The sequence below is a fragment of the Cyanistes caeruleus genome, chromosome 2, assembly GCF_971803275.1.
Source record: "Cyanistes caeruleus chromosome 2, bCyaCae1.hap1.1, whole genome shotgun sequence".
Taxonomy (NCBI): domain Eukaryota; kingdom Metazoa; phylum Chordata; class Aves; order Passeriformes; family Paridae; genus Cyanistes; species Cyanistes caeruleus.
The window spans coordinates 69,074,064-69,092,181 of NC_141702.1; the positions used below are offsets into that span (position 1 = coordinate 69,074,064).

General features: G+C 38.2%; 1 protein-coding gene across 3 annotated transcripts in view; it reads right to left on the reverse strand.

Moving 5' to 3' along the window:
• ACTN2 (actinin alpha 2) overlaps positions 1–17,945 on the reverse strand; it is a 67,485-nt gene extending 49,540 nt beyond the window's left edge. For all 3 annotated transcript variants that reach the window (XM_023923585.2, XM_086877723.1, XM_086877724.1), the window contains exon 1: positions 17,498–17,945. In XM_023923585.2, coding sequence (XP_023779353.1) covers positions 17,498–17,632 — 135 coding nt within the window. In that variant the 5' untranslated portion in view covers positions 17,633–17,945. The remainder of the gene's footprint in view (positions 1–17,497) is intronic.
• Positions 17,946–18,118: the final 173 nt, after the last annotated feature.

Genomic DNA, 18,118 nt, shown 5'->3' on the forward strand with positions numbered 1-18,118 from the left:
CCAAGTGGGATTTTAACCCCAATTATACCAGAGCATAGCAACAAGTCAAGTGAAGCAGAGGGAGAACATTGTGAAGGATGGCATGAAGATTAGCATGTTCCAAAATGTTATTAAAAGGAAACCCTAAAATCACAGGCGCCAAGTCAAAGCCAAATTCCTGGGAACACCAGAAAGGATAAGCATAGAACCATCTCACAATGGAAATGAGTAGAAGCACCATCAGAAATATCCCAAAACCATAGCTGGGGTAAGCCCTTCCTGCTCCAGCACATCCATCCATATAGCTGAATAGATGGTGTCAGAGATGATATACTGGCACATTCTGCACTATCAGCAGATCTGCTCTACTAACTCAGGGAACTTCCTTCCAGCCCCTCAGTTTTATCACTCACAGGAGAAATCACCAAAGGGATGTATTCATCACACAGGACTTTGCACATGTCTTATTGGCACGCTGCATTTTGCTTGCATGGGAGAGCCTGGGGAGACCTCAGTCCATGCAAAGCAGGTGGCCTAATCCCATGTGAGTCTAGGGTTTCCTGTAAAACATGCAACTCCCTCCAGTACTGAATGACTGCACGTCTGTTTTACAGTGCTCACTATTACCAAAAAAACACCCAGAGCATGTAAATATCCCTTGAAAAATAATCTGGCAAGGTTGAACCCCGAGCAATGTAAAGATTATTAAGCCTTTTGTTACAAAAACATTAGTTCTTTCTTTCAGAGGAAAGTTCTAAACAGAGAAAGTTTATGTTGTCACAGTGGTCTAAACTGGAAAAAAAAACTTCAGGTGGTAGCAAGTTGCATGGAAAATTTAGTATGGCTCAGTGCCTGCACTATCCTCACCTCAGCCTTTTTTTCTTAGGGAAAGAACAGGAAGGAAAGGAAGGAAGCTGAGACACTTCACAAGGTCTTTGAAGAGGCTAAACCAGTTAAAATATTGCAAAGTTTATTAGGAGTAGGCAGATATCTTTATTGGATCACCTGAGATAGCTGGAAAAGAGAGAAGTTTTAGGTACATAAGCCAAACTTTACATGCAAGAGAGAAGCCTCAGTGTGAAAATTAGCTTAAGTGTGAAAATTTAGGTAAGTGTTCAGACAAGTCAGAGCTGTGATGGACCATCGACACAATGCTCCAACAGCTCTATTCCCTTAAAGAAGCCCCTTCCTTTTTCAGTACTCTTGATGACACCTATTAAGAAAGCTTTAAGAAAGCATCTGTAAAATCCTACTATGTGACTTCTCAAAATACATGCAGTACCAAAAGGTTGTCAGTTGGAGTATTTTTTTCAATTTAAATTGATTCTGCCTATTCAAAATGTATTTTCAAACAAAAACTTTGATATTTCAGAAGTAAGAACACATGCAATATTAAAAATCCCACTTGAAACTAAAAGGTACTCAGGATCCATAGGAAAATGCTGGTCTAAACCTACTTTTAATTTCTGGAATTTCAAGCATCATGCAAATAAGAGAAGCCTACTCAGAAAAATAACACAGAAATAAAAGATGTAGGGGTCCTATGAAAACCCTTAGTAAAAGCATGGGTATGGTTTTATATTGCATTATAAAAATATTAAGATATCTTTACTCATTCTTACCTCCACAACAATTGCAAGCTACCCAATTTTTTAAGGTGAAGGAATTAAAGAGACAAAGGAACTGTCAGAAGGAAAAAAAAACAAAACCAAAAATACTCCTGCCTGCTTCTGATGTGTTCTCTGAATTCTGAATGTTTTTAAATACACTGCTATCACCTAAGCAGACCAGAATGGTCTGTGGCAAACTTACATGTGGCAATTTTAGTAAAAAAGAGAAAAACACAGTCTTATAAAAAAAGTTTGGCATATTTTCTTTACATGAAAGTGGGAAACCAGCTGAGTAAGCAACAGCTTCTGCTACATCCAAATATTTATTAAAAATTAAACTTCCAAGGATGAGGAAGCAAAAACTTACATTGTATTACAGTTCTAAGTCTGCATTTAGGTGCACACATGTCCTCTGCTTATGATTTTATCTAGACTCTAGCCATCCTAGTTGTACTGGTTAAGCCAAAGTATTTTAAAGGTCCCCACCCAGACTCTACAGAAGCAGATCTCTTTTATGTCATGTACCCAAGCTGGTTGCAATAGCAGCCAGCTATTTATCCAAGAAGAAAAGTAAACACAAAACCATGGGGAGGGGGGGAAATGTGTTTAGCAAGTCAGAGAGTTTATTCCTACTAATGGTAAGTAGTGGCCCACTCCAAGTGGAAGGGCTTATTAAACAGGCTTCTGTAGGAATCTGCCCTGAAGCATTTCCTGTACTACCTTTTACATACTCATTTGGATAACAGAACAGGGTGCATGCTTATCACATTTGAGTAAGACAACAAAAAGATGGTTCTGCAAGTGTGTTTCATGACAGAGCTACAATTCAAATTAATCTTAAATAAGTGAAATAACTAGAAGAAAGCCAGACTGAGATAAGCAAGAAGTCTCAATTCTCCCAGTCATACTTTTCATGATCTTCATGGAAGATTCACATCCTAACTGGCATCTACACTGCAGCCTTGAAAAGAGAGAATATCAAGAACACTATTTTTCCTGCCAGATTGTATCCTGGCAGAGAAGCGATCCAAAGACTACAAAATAAGAAGTCACTCAGTGGAAAACAACTCCCTTGTAGAAATCCAAGAACTTGGCAAGCAACAGGTAGCTGTAAATTTCTTTTCTGTCGGGGTGCTCTTTATCTGGTGATCCCCATTTCCATCTCCTATTTTCATATGACCCTCTAATTTCCCTTAGCAAAGAGAAATCTAATATTGGAGATTTGTCAGTGATATTGGAGAAAAAGAAGAGATGGTGAAGACAGAGAACAGTAATGAAACAAAGCTGAAGAAACAGAAGGTAGAGGGAGAGTCAAAGTCAATAGGCAGAAGAGTGTTTATGGGAAACTAAACAAACCAAAATAAAATGAAAGTGGAATCCATGATCTGCTCTATGGGTAAACACATTTCCTGAGGTCTGTATTACCATCCTTGAAAAGAGACCCTGACACTTTTCTCCCCAGCTTTGCAACAGCCTTTAAGGCACTTAAGACAGGAATTTGAAAAATATTTTTACTGTCCTAAATGCTGAGCAAATTATGACCCATGATTCCTCACAAGGGACTATAATCCTTTTCACAAAAATGGGAGCAAATGTTAGCCATATCTGAGTGCTTTTCAGCATCCCACTTCTGTATTCAAGGATAATAAACCCTTTACATTCCACAGCACTATTTTGAGGGGGCATTTAACCATTGTTTTTGAGATGCTCAAACACTACCCTGAAAAAAGTGCAATAAAGAAACAGTAGCAAGAGAGATTAGAAAGTTGACAAAACTATACATGTCTCATAAATATAGAACTGTGAAAAAATGAATCAAAACCAGAACCTCCTCTGAAAAGACAGAAAACAACACGTAACTACCAACATCTTCAGTATCTGTTCACTGCCATCCAGCGTTAATTCTGCATTTAAAAACTGAATCGAGCTTTTTAGTATAAACCAGTTACCTACTACTGTAAATCTAGTTACATGTTAGTTATTCTTCTCTCCTTAAACTCTTTAGTGAATGTGCCAGCCACTTCAGTATGGAGAAAGAAGCGTCTCAGGGAATGGTTAAGAATAGCAATGACTGTGAGTAACCCCAGAGATGCAATCTGAGAAAACATTTTCACATACAGAAATTTTTTTAGCTTTCACCTCTAGGATGAAAAGTCACTGTCCCTACCTCTCACTAATAAGGTCAGTTTTGGGCACCTCCAACGAAGCTGCCATTTCTGGTGGTTTAAGTGATGGGGACACCTGTCCCCCTGAGAGCTAAACTGAGCATACAACTCACCTCATAGATATTACCAAACAGTCTGCATGTGTTAGCAACCTTGTCACTTACTTACCTGGCCTGGGTTCAAAACACTGACCTAAAAGTGAAAGGTTCCCGTCAGCCACACGTTTCCAACCAATAAATTAAAAGTCCATCTTCAGCACAAGGTTATCTTTCATCATGAGCTGGGGTGTGGGAGCTATCAGAATATTCCACTCGGAAGGTTTTGCAATACTGAGACTTTTAATTAATAATGTCACCACTTTGCTAAGCAGTGCAAGTCAGCTTTCTCTTGGATTTGAATGACTATTTTTGCAGTACAGTTTGTTTATTCACATCATATGCATGAATCCCTGGAAAAAGATGGTCCTCAACAGCATCCAGGCAATACTCTATGAGAAACCTTTCTCCAAATGCACAAGCCCAGCTGTATCATGTCAGCCATGGGTAATTCACAGTAGCCAGATGGAGTAATGGGGAGCAATCCCTTGCTGTTTGTAATGACCTTACCTCTTGGTTTTCCCTTCTACTTCAGCAACAAAATGCATGACATCATTTACAGTTACACAACTGTTTTTTGATGACTCTGCTCTCTTTGCCTTTTATGTAAACCAACAGGTATGTTAATACCTCATCATAACAGAATTAATACCACTGGATTTTGGATTACATACCATTATGTAGTGCACATTCTCAGTGTGGAAGATTAACTTTAGAGAATGGTAAATAATGGTACAGTCTGTGAATAAACAAAGCTCTCAAATTACTAACAAATTTCCAAGTTATAATAGCCCCATATTAAATTGCATTCTCCAATGAGAGTGAAAAGACAGGCTGTGAGTGATGACTCAGTGTTTGAGTTCTTGCACTTCCACAGCTTTCTCTACAACTTCTTTCAATTTATAAAACCTCTTTGCATGTCCAAAACATTTATCCCACAGTAGAGGTGAAACATAAATACGTTCCATGGACTGAGACCTCTAAATGCAGAATTAGCCAGGCTCTTGTTAACCTTTACAAGAGATTATATTTTACAGTCTCTTGTATATTTTGAAAACTTAAAGTGCTGTAGAAAGTGAAAGAACTTGTATTTCATAATCCTCAGAAAACAAGTATTGGTGAAAAAAATTATCTGTGAATCAAGTATATTCAGAACACAGTTCTTAAATGGTGGTAATGCTTCAAAAACAAACCAAATAATAAAAAAAAAAAAGAATCAATGGAACAACACAAAAAAAAGTTTTGAATTATCTGGTTTCGGTCAATGTTTTTTTTTATCTTTTCAGATATTGATTTTGTATTTCTTTCAAAGGAAGAGTTTATGAACATGCTGATCTCTTAAAAATTGCCATATTGTTTCTATCATTTATTAATTCAACAATTAACAAATCATGGGAGAGGTTTTTTTTGTTACATGCAGCACTGCCAAATTTTGTCCTTCAAAATGCCTCCTACTGAAATCTCCAGAAAAAGAGATGCATCACCCACAAGGACCTATGCCTTTCTGACAGAACCAGGGTACTCCTACACGACACAGCAGGGAGCTCACAGCATCCAGCCTGAACCTCAGAGGACTGCCAGCTATTTGCATGGCACAACAGCATTTTCCTCTAACAGGGTAAGCTAACTTTAGAGCGCCCTAACCAAATATTCTCTGCTCTGATACACTGCACTTTGCAGAGCTTGCATGTACACTCCATAAAGAAGCAAGCCTGACATTACAACCTGCAGTAGCATGGCCACTTACACCTTACACAGCATTCCCCATCACTTTATGCCACAGAAACTCACTGTGCATGCCTAGAAATAAATGAGCTCTTGCTCAGTTTTCAGAGCATTAAAATAGATTTGCCACTACACTGCGCAAAATTGAGTGCTGCAAAGAAATGTACACATCTTTATAATAGTTTTAAGGGACTCTGTCATCCTTGTAGTCAGGACTGCATCTTTGCATTTGTACAGAGGTACATATTCATAGCTCATAAAGTGCTGTCCAAATGTTCTCATGTCCTCCCCAACCCATCATGCAGGGGACTAGGGACCCAAGCAGAGAACTTGCAGAGCATGAAGTGAATAGGTTCTGTTAGAAACTCCTAAGTACTGATGCACACTCCCAAATATCTCTTTTCCATGCACCCTCTCTCTTGCTCTCTGTAAGTCTTTTAGATAAAGATCTTGGGTGAACAAAATTGCAACAATTTCTGATACTCAGAATTTCATGCTCAGTTAATGGAACAGAGAACTATTTGCATTCTGGTGCTTTCTGGATCACTTCTGAGCAAAGTGACATTTGGGAAGTCTCACTCAAAATGCTAGTTAGACAAAGGATCTAAATACTGAAAAACTGAGGAAAAAAAGCATAGGAAAAGGTATTTCATATGTCATGGGACTAAAATATATTTTAAAAAGTTAAATGTGATAGGACCAAAAGAAATTCACCCACTTCTACATGGCTGAGATTAAGTTAATTCTGGAGCACCACCTTTCCTGTACTTCTGCTTCACAAGAGTAATCAACAAACTAAAAGGCCTCTTCAGGAAAAGATTTGCATTAAAATTGCTAACAAGTTTGGAAGTAACTGTTTTAGCAATAATAAAATATCTGACACCAGCCATTTTACTGTTTTCTCTCCCCCTCTATATTCTTTTCCAATTGTCCACTTCTTCACTATTACAGAAGAAAAGAACAATCTCTGTTTCATTTGCCTCTCCCTGTGGGGAGCTGAAAATAAAGTACAGGTAATCCCAAAAGGGATACTGTGGTGGATCTGCAAGGGAGAAATCTGCAGGTTTGTTTCAAAGGGGAAGTCAATGCCCCTCATATTGCTTGGGACTTTCTCTCAAGTGTATTAAACAAGGAACATGCATTACCACTACCCTGTCAGTGCCAAATGAACCTTCTTAATAAAGAGATAGGATCACCTATTGCTTCCATTCTTGGGCCCTTCTTCCACCAGTACCTTACAGTGTTCCCCCTGGCTTCCCAAGAGTCCATGCACTATCACAGATAGTGCTGGCTAACAGTTTTGTTTCAGCAGATACATATTTTAAAGACCAAATACTATTTAGGATGAGATGAAAGAAGCATTCACACGTTACAGTATGGAAGGAACTAAAGGTATGCCCTCTGGAAATAGAAGGATTAATTAAAGTAGGCTAATCCAGGATTTAGTTGACTGGATTTCCAAATGTCTTTCCTTTGCTTTCTCTGTTGATTTTCTTCACCATGCTGTCCTTATCCAGTAATTATACACTACATTACCAGGTGAGTAAGTAAATCCTTTATAAATTTGTCAGTACAATCAGAGTGGGAAAAAACTACATTTCTATCCAATTTAGCAACATTCTTTAAAGCACTTCCATAATCATAAAAGCAAGTCTTCTGACAGATATTGAAAGTGTCTTTCAATTTTACCTTCACTAAAACACTTATCCTTAAGTCTCTGACACCAATAAATGACAGGATAACATGTCAATAGTCAGATCCCAAAGCATTTACACAGTAAATGTTGTCTTTTCACTCTGTTATGTAGTACATTTGGAGATAAGCAAATCAAGTTCCACTTGTAATCTAAACTAAGTTTTCAGTTGAGACTTATAGAGAAAGGAAAACCTCATACATTAATTCCCAATTATGCAACAAAAGGCTCCTCTGTGGCATATATGCCACATTACTCCATGTAGTATTTCTCAATACACAAAGCACATAACCTGTCCATGTGAATCACTTCACTGCCATAACTGATCACTAAAAAAAAAAAAATCAATTTTTATTTCATGCTTGTTTTAAGAAACTAATTTTGAAAGAATTTAGTTATATCTGTGGTTTAAAATACCACTTAAACATACTGGGTTAATTTGTTTATGCTTAATTTTTATTTTTTTTATGAGGCATTATCTATAGAATAACATTGTCTAAAACATTTAAAATATCCTGTAAGACAGCAGACTTTCAGACAAATTTCAGAGTTTCTAAATAATATTAGTGAGGCTCAGTTCCCTAAATTACTTATGTTTTCTTTAAACCAGAATAAATAGCAAAACATTACTTGGGATCTTTGGATGACTTGATTATATATGAGTAAGAAACTTAACGAAGTAACCTGTTCTCAAGTACTTAACTAAGAATAGATGAGTAAATAAACAACGATGACTGTAACTGCTGAAGGCATAAACAAGAGTTTTAGACGATTTGTGATAAGCAAACTGCTTTATCAATTAAATAAACAGTTCTTTGTTTATGGCATCTCTTCACAACAGGAGCCATGATGGAACCTGTGCTCGGTCATGGAAATGAAGGCCTTAGACAAAAGAAAATCAACTTCAGCCTCATGTCTGGTGTTTTGCTTGTCTTTTACTATAATGCCAGATGGGTGATAAGTGCATTGTACAAAATATGTGCATGCACAGATACAGCTGCTTGTGGGGCTGCACTGCAAACTACATTACTGAAATGGTTTAGGATTAAGAAGTATTAAGAAGAAGGAGGGTTGCCTCAAATTTCTTCCATGATCTGGTATACAGTAGGAGATCATTGTACCAGCAAATGAAGGGGACTGGAAGCCTGTGGTTGTTAGTAGAGTCAAAGATGATCAGCTACTCTGCCAAAGAAAACATTTGCTGAAACTACTCTCCAGAACCGAGCCGGAGATGAGCTTGGACTATAGAGGTTTTCATAGCACAAAGGAACTCCTCTAGGTGAAATAATACCCCAGAGCTACACAATAATTTATAGTTGGTTGTGTGAGGGGTTTTTTTGGCTTTTTTTAGATTTGAATTCCATGCAGCTGGGCACCAGTTTTCTTCACATTAAAGAGTGCCATGTCTCAAGTCTTGCAGCAGTGAAAAGCTACACTAGTGCCAAGATTAAATATAAAACGGAGTTTAAAAAAAAAAAAATCACTTAATGCTAGATAGTTAAGCCTTTCTGTGACTGCCAAAATAGCAGGCTGATTTTCAAAGGTGCAAAATAGACAGAAGTTCCTCCTGACGTCAGTGGAAATGCCTGGGTGTTCAACACCTATAAAAAATATGAGTGTTTCCTTAGATGCTTAAGGAATAATCATGGATGCTAATTTTAGCCTGGGGTAGTCACTTTCCACAGACTCCTGCTATGGTAGTGGGGGTGAGCAAGGCTCTTCAGAGGGGCAGTTAAGATTAGAATCTGTCTGCTCTAAATTAGGTTCTGCAAGTTATCAAAGTAATGGATGGCTGGACTTCTTTAATTTACAAGTTTTTTGAAGAGAAATAAAAACAAACATCAGATTTCAAGTTGAAGGAATGCTGGCAATTAAGAGCAGCTGGGAGTAAGCATTTGAGGTAAATGGAAAATCTTACTCATATCAAGTACAGTTAACACTTATCACTGCCATCTGCAAAGCCAGCACGTAGGTATTAGAGCCACCACTTTGGAGATAAGGATATGGACAAAGTGATGTGTCCTATAACTCAAAAGTGGGCAAAACCAGGACCAGACACAGAAGCAGCAGTGCTCCTTCTTGCACTTAGGATATAAATTTAAGATTTATTTTCTCCCCTCTGTGCACAGTCAGAAATTTTAGGTCCAATTATAGGAACTAACTAAAAATCAGCCAGACAGCTGTCACCCTCTGCTTCCCTCTAGACAGGCCTTCAAAAGTATGAAGTGTATTTCTACAAGTTACCATTTCAAGTAGGAGTCACTTTGACAAAAAGAGATAATTGCATTGCAGAGCATTGCCTCTGTCTCTTCCTGCAGAGCAGTGACACCTGCCCTGTAAGCCTTTCACACCAGTACTTTGAGGATTACTGAGACCACACTGCCTCGATCTGAAGTGTTCCCTGTACTGCCAGCAGGAAGAGCCACTACAGGTTCTGTAACGAAACAGGCACAGAGGGTGATCATAACACTGTGATTGCTGGTTAAACTATGTGAAAAGAGGAGAACCTTCTATCTTTAAATATATGCCAAGTTTCATCATGTAGAAATAGAGCATTGCATAGGACCTGTATAGTTATGAAAACATTGATGCATCAAGTCTCTCAACCTGAGACATATTTCAAACCAACAAATCCAGAGATATGAGAACAAACATCACACACTCTTATCACAGCATTCCATGAAATGGTGTTCCCCAAACACTGAAGATGGGAAAACTACCCCAAACTACCAGGAGTGAAACTTAATTAAGGAAGAAATGGAGTGCTCAGTGTGAATACACTCTCTTTCTGGTATTGGCTGACAGTAAAGAATGCATGGCCATAAAGCAGATATTCACTCAGCAATTTCTCAGTGCTCACAGTGGAGGAATACCATATCAGCAACACATTGTTTATCCCAACAATTATGGCTCAGAAGAAATTATTGCTTGGCAGTAAAGCTGTTGAAATCAACTCAACTTTGCCAACTGTGTAAGCACTTTTATATTTGTTTATTTGTGAGGGTATAAAATAACACACAGGAGGGTTGTTTTTTGACTTGAGACAAAGCAAAGCATCTAATCATACCATCTAATTTTATTTCATTGATGTGTTTCTTCCTGCATCACATCTACCTGCATTCCAGCTGCAAATCCAATGCATTCTTCTGTAAGCAGGGCCTGCAGTACAATTTCTAAAATACCACTAGTATTTACACATTAATCACCATTTGCAACTAAAGAAAATCTTAATGCTCAGTCTTTTTGAAATTAATCAGTAGAACTGTACAGTGCAATTCAGAAATTACCAGCTAAATTAAAAGTCATCAAATAGATCTGAATTTATGCAACAGTGATCAATTCATGCGAGGCATTTGTTTGCATCTGATTTTTCCATCATAATGATGTCTTTTGTCTTATGAGAGAACGGAAGGGTTTTAATGAAAGATTTTGACCCGGCTCCATTGGCCAAAAGCAGTCAAAATTAATTTTGCAAAGCTGTTTTAGTTTAATTTGGAAATTGATGATGGAATCATGATATTTTCTTACTGATATTCATCAGTTTACAGAATTTACCCCAGCCCTGCTTTTGCTCGCACAGGGCTAGAAATTGTATAAACACAGATTCATTTTTACTGTGGTCTCAGGGCCAAAAACCCTCAGAGCTCGTCCAAGCGAACGTCTTCCATGCCTCTCTTTTCAACTCTCCAGTGACTCAAACACAGATTTGGGCAAGATGCAGACATCCCACCCCCAGGAGATTATTGCAAAGTCCACTGCTTAACGCACAGCTTTTCTCTAGCTCTTAAGCACATTGGTTGCAGCTTATGGAAACCCACTTAGACCCATACTTTCTTCCAATCCTTATTGTCTTACTAATTGGATCAGTGTATCTACAGACAGAAATTTTACTATACAAATTCCAGGGGAGGTTGTGGTGTGTATCTATGAGTGAATGAAGCAGGTAGCCTTTGTTTCCCATTATAAAATGGTTCATATAATTTCTTTTCATAATCTGTTGCTGGCAGATATTTGGGTGTCAATGGCAATTAACAGCTATGGTAATTACCATTTTGACAACACTTAAAAGCATACAGAACCTGGAATGGGTTAACATTGAGAGGTTCATTTGAGTTTAAATAGAAAACGTAATACTGAGTAATGTATTGACTTCTCTTACTCAGTACTGGTAGAGGAAACCCTCTCATTCAAACAAAGTACCTACATAACCATTTCTAGCAAAGTGAATTTCATAATAGTTTTCTTTGATTTTTTTTCTTTATATACCAGCACCACAGCATTCAGGGCTGCACACCTTATTGACAGCTTCCAAGACAAAATATGACCGTCCACTATCCTTTCAGCATGCTCCTCTCAAGCACCATTCCATGCAAGTAACATCAGCAAGAGGAATTTAACATGTTACTATTTTAAAAAGCACTAATCTCTAAGAGGCAAATTGTACAGAACAAGCCATAAACACGTGCCCTATTTCTACAAAGACTCCTTCTGCTCTCAAGGCAACTCTTCATAGGATGAAATAAATTGCCACTCCGTGGCCTTCTGTTGCATCAGTGTCTAATACCCAGGACAGTTACAGCATATGCTGAGAAATCAAGACACGTTGTTGCAGAAAAAAAAAAAAAAAGTTTGTCTATTGACTACCAAGTTCTCAGGTAGATCTATGGGGCCATCTCCCACTGACAATACGCATAGAATTTAAAAGAAAACAAGAGATGTTCTTTGTGTGTTCTTAATGCTAGAACTTTTGACATCCACTGTTTAAAAACAAAAATCTTGATGCACCCAAAGGGGGAGCATTTGTCCTTGGAATGCTGATACTTTTGTTGCTTTGTTTTGTTTCCTAAGGTGCACTCTGCATCTACAGTAACATGTATCATTTGGCAGGACATCGCTATTCTATACAAGACAGCCAAATACTTGCTGAACACTAGGGAAAAAAGCCTTAAAAAGGGGAAATTGTTGACACTTTTTAACTGTTAATACTAATAGAAAATCCTGTGTTTCAGCCACCAGAATTCCCATGACACCTACATGATCCTAATTATCTGCAGAAAAGGTAAAGGAGGGAGAGAACTGTGGTGTAGGACTCAGCATATGCTACCACAGCACATGTTTTTCCATTATCATTCTGCTTTTGACTCTGGATGATTTTCCTCGTGGCATATTCAATCCCCTCCTGAAAGCAGTTCTAAAACTACTCAACCCTTTATAAGAAATATAAGAAATATCTTCTTTATAAGAAATATGTGACTGTTAACAGTACTAGGAATAGCACTAGTTAGTATAGTACTAGGTAGTACTAGGAATAAGTAATGAGAAGGTTCATACTGTCTCAGAAAGGAGAGGACTTTTTGCTTCCCTCACACCTCCTACATTCATGTGCAGACCCTGCTCATATTTCTCACTTGCAGAGGGGAATCCGTGCCTTCTCAACAATCCCACTGGTATTCCAAATGGGTAAAAAGTGCCACCTCGGTAAAAACCCTCTAGTGGTGGTTTATGTGTCTGCCATGCAAGCCTAACCCCAAGGCTCATTATTCAAGAGTAAAAGAATTGTACATGGTTTAAAACAAACAAACAAAACCAAACCAATTTTATTTCCAGATAATCTCAGTAAAAGAGGAAGACCTAGGCTGGAATGCCCTTTACACATTGCAGATATTGTTATATTCTCCACAACAATGATTTCAGTCTGGAGTCTGTAAACCCATGAGAAGTGGTTCTATAGTACTTAATTTTGCCTGTGGCATCCAGCTTCTCCTGCCAACCCTTTTCTGCCTTACATTTATTTTTCATTCATTCAACCTTGCTTATTTTTGTCACCCAGTGAAGAATGAAGTTGTTTCTTTCCACTACATCTGTCTTCTCACTCACCAGTAGGATTCTTACAGGAAGAGGTTTCTGATAAGAAACCAACTTAGATTCCATCCATAGAAGACCAAGCAAACTTTAGAGTAAATCCGGGATACTGACTGTAACTCTATAAATAGACTCTGAAGTCAGACTGAACACAAGGTCAATTTCTCTTTCAGGCTGCAATGAACCTCTCAAATCTGCTGAATTTAATAAAGCTGTAGCAACATAAGAAAAATAAGAACATTGTCCATAATCCATAGTTTGATAGCTCCTGCCAAATAATTTGCCATACATGTGACTTCCAAATGCTTTTTCTTTTTTTTCCCTTTTTGCTTGCAAGGACAACAGGAGTTCTATTACCAGCCAAAGGAGGTAAGGCAGATAAATCCTTATAGGTCACACTGGAAATGTAATCTGATAGGCACTGCTGAATATTGAAAAGACACAGCTTTTTTCCTTAAGAATCTTTTCCAAAGTCCTCACTCATGCACAGCATTCAGTGTCACTAAGATCTGCATTCAGAAACAGGGCAATATTAAGGTAAATAAATATTTTACATCTTCTTGTTTATTTTATACCAGTATAAAAACCCCATCCAAATGGTCACCATTGACATCTACATTAGAACTCTTCTGCATTAACAAAGCAGTGGTACCAGGGCTACAGAGCAAGCTAGAGTGAGATCATTCAACTAAAACTATATCAGTAAGGCAGGGAACATGTTCCCAGTTCTCTCCTTACATGTGTTAGGACACTAGTGTCAGACATGTATTAACGACTGAGAAGGCACATGTTAAATATGTGAGCTCAGTTTAATGTCCTACAATACAATGCAACTGTCATGAAAAAGGGATCACACTTGTTTCACAACCTTCCTTGGAAATCTAACAAACCACATTTCACATCAAAGTTGTAAGAAAGCATACTCACTCTTATAATTACTTATAGCAAAAGTTGCAAATAGGCAAGAGTGCTGCTTAACACATGGCTCACCAAGCAGTGTTGGCAGATCAAAAACATTGCAAAAATACAGTGTGTGTGCATTTAAAGTAGCATTGCTGTTCTTGGTTTCCTAAACTAAGGAACACTGCATTTCCTTATGTTCCTTTTAGTTCTATTGAGATACAGGGTAGTGAAAAGTAGAAGGTTTGTTGAGTCTGTTGAACTTTTATTGAAAACTTAATAAATAAATTTATCACAAAGAAAAGAGAAATGATGTTTTAAGTCTTCCATTACAAGATCATACAAGGTATGATTTCCACTTCCACTCCAGTTCAGCAGAGTAGGGACTGAAAGACAGCTGATCTCTAGTCTGACAGACCACAGAACAAATCCCTTCTACCAGTTCTTACAAGTATCACTGCTGTCCTCTTTCTACCAGTAAGAAAACTGAGGTCAGAGGAGAGCTGACCTTGTCTAGGGTTACAGAGCAGAATGAAGAAAATAATCCTACCCTCTCTAGCCAGGCTTTCTAATTTCCAATATTTTTTTATTTCTGTGTAGTTCTGAAGAAACATGGGGCCACTTCCATAGATCTTTCAGGTGCTGTTTTAGCACACATGGGCAGTGGAAGCATAGTGGGTCAAAGAGCAGACTTCAGAAGTCTCCCATCTCATGGTACACATCCGCATATTCAAAAGACACAAAAGCCATGGTTCCCTAACTATTTTCTACTGTAGACAGCATGTCCATCCAATATACAATTTTAGTTTTCTTTAAAGTTGCTGTCTGAAACCACATTTAAGTTTTTGCCAAGAGCATCTAATACAAAAATGATCAAATTGTTGCATTTTCTTGATATCCTGAGCTGACACAGGCTAAATGTTACCTCAACTAAATCATTTAAATTGCTGTTCACATTCAGAGAGACTGTGCTAAACTACAACTTGGCTTTCTTTCCTCTAGTGTTCTTCATATATTTTTGGACATCTGCGACCACCAAGGAGCCTGGATTACAGCAGACCATAATACTCTACAAACCACGGTTATAATTAGGCGTCACCTCCATTGTAATCCTATGGACGTCATCATGTGTTACCAGCATCTGTTGACAGATTTCATACCAGGCATATCACTGAAATGGCAAGTCTGGAGAGGGCAGCCCACAATAGAAACAATGGCACTTATTTTTGGTTTGTTCCAAGACTGCCTAATAGAAAATATATGCTGCCAACTGCCAGGCCTCCACCAAGATCACTTCTGAATATTGTATTACCAATTAGAACAAAGATCTGTGCCCATGTACTTGTAATCATCTCCTAATGAATAAGGAAACTAAGAAAGCACTTTCTGCAACTGTCTTAGCACAAATTAGGAAAAGACAGAAGCCTTGACATTCCACAAAGTGTATCAGTCCCTTTATCATGCGAAGAGTTACTTTTCATGTGATAATAAATTCAGATTTCTTTCCAAGATGAGGAAGAAGGATCCCCTCTTGTAAATTTTATTTGAATATGGTATCATATTAATATTAAAACTAAACCCTGGGAAGTGGCAACATTAAGTAGCAAAACCACACTCCCTACTCCATGGAAGCAAAGCAGAGTCTGCTTTAATTTGACAGTGTGGAAATCTGACTTTCTGCTGAAGTATTGCCTGTTCAGAGGAATGGATAAACATAAAAGTTTCAGTGCAGTATAATTGCTCCCCACTTTCCTGAAAAAATCAAAAGACTTGTTGTAAACATAAGAATGTCTACCTAATCCAAGTTCTCTTTACTTTTTTAACAATTAGCTGCATTGAAGGAAAACTGTATTAGAGTGCATTAGTATCTAGTAACCTGCCCATTTTCTTCTGAAAACAGAATTCTCTGAAATAGTGGACAATTGAATCCTAATCAGATGTAACACAAAATCTTACAGCTGAGCAGTTTCAAATCACTAAAGCACTGCAGCACCGAGATAATTTTCATTCTCATTATAAAACATTATAGTTCAACATCTGAAGAGTGCCAAATTAAAACAAATGCCAGTGCTGATGAGTACAACCTAATATTCATTCAGCAGCATCTGGTAGTTCAAGAAAATTGAACTTCAAATTAGAATAGAACTTCTCCCCCTATCCTCACACAGCAGAATCTGAACAGGTATGAATGTAAGAAAATGAACAAAACCAACTAAAAATAACAGGAGAGAGGCTATAATTTTAATGGAAAAGCAAACCCACTGGCCCCAACTATTTTAACAGTTCTTACTTTTATAATTACACTTTTATAATATAGCTTTTATAGAAGCTGTAACAGTGGGACAGACTGTCATAAGATCTAAATTGGCACCTTCTACTTAAGCTTCCCATCTATGTAAAATGCACATTCAACCTTATTGTCCACAGCACTGTCCCTCACTCCCTCCCTTTTTTTCATTCTTGTAACCAGCAGATAACCTTTTAATCCCAGATCTGTCAGCTGTGACTTCAACATCACCTTTTAAATAAGGAAGCAATAAATCCTTTGCATTATTTCATCTTTCTTTTCCTTATGCTTATACGCTTCCTTATATGCTACTTAAAACTTAATGTTATGAAATTAGATATTGCAAATATTACTAAAGTACCAAAACATTAACATGACTGCTGCTGGGATCATTATTTCTGCCTATGTTCAGAAAAAGAACATGGGCAGTATTGGTGACACAATAGTGCCAACACTACAACCTACAAGGCAAGAAGCAGTTCTTTGAAAAACTGTGTATTCCAAGGAGTTTAGAGACATGGGGTTTGGGTTTTTTTCCCAGACAGTGAACTGGCATATAGGAACATAAAAATGACACACAGTTTTCCAAATATAGCCTGGATATATTTCTAGGCAATATTTTCCTTGCCAGGTCATACAGTCAGAATGGAGATAAATAATAAATTCTACTAAGAGCTGACTTGCAAGATCACAATTTCAAAAGTGACTTCTCAGTCTGCTCTCAGAAATACTGCAAACTTTTTTGCACACTAATTTGGAACCATCTCATTCATCTCTCTTTATAATTGATATTTACTCTTTATGAAAATCAATCAGGCACACACATCAATTCAGAGTCTGCTTTCCAAAAGGAAGACCCAGGAAGTGAAGTTAAAAGTTACTGATACATAAATCTAGAGGTACTGACAGAATACTTACAGTGCAATATAAAAATAAACTCCTGACTTCTGTAAATTATTTTCATCTGACACAGGCTTCACTTAAGAATCAAAAAAGTGAATGCTTTATCCTAAAAATATTGCATAGCTACTATACATCATATAAATGGCTTATACAACATAAAATATATTTTATTAGAACCCCTTGCTGCACAACCCCGACAATTCCAGACACAGCATGGCAGTAAGATAGGGCATCACTCCACACAGAAGCACAGAGACAGATACACATCATTTCCAGACCTTCCTTTGCTGTTTCTCCCATGCTGGGTCCAGGAGCAGGTCCCTGTCCCACTCTTCTTCTTGGGTCATGTACTCATCTTCTTCATAGTTGTAGGTGTACTGCATGTTTGTTTCTATCTGATTCATGCTATTCATGCTACCCGGGGATCAGCTTCAGCTGCTGTGCCTTCTGCTACGATTTAAGTTGAGTTTACTTGCTGAGAGGTTTTAAGCAGCAGTGTCTTTTTTTCCTTCTTTCTTTCTGATTTATTTTTTTTTTCTGTGCTTTTTTTTTTTTTTTTTTTAATCTTTTTCCAAGGTGACAGGGAATGAATATCGACTAATCTTGCTGAGAGCAGAGGCTGAAACTGCCAGGTAGGCGCTGACCCGTGGTGACCTTCCTTCCCCGTGTCCCTGTGTGCCGCCGCTGCTGCTGTCGGTGCCGCCGGCTGAGCCTGCGGAGGAGCCCGGGGCGGCTCCGCGCCGCCGCTTATTATCGCCGCCGGGCCGTCACGTGGGGCCGGCCCCGCCGCGGGCAGCGCTGCCCCTCGGCCGCCCCTCGCCTGACCGACTGCTCCTCCGACCTGCTACACACCTGCCCTTTGCTCCGCTGTGCTTGCCTCTCTTACTCACTCGCGTCCC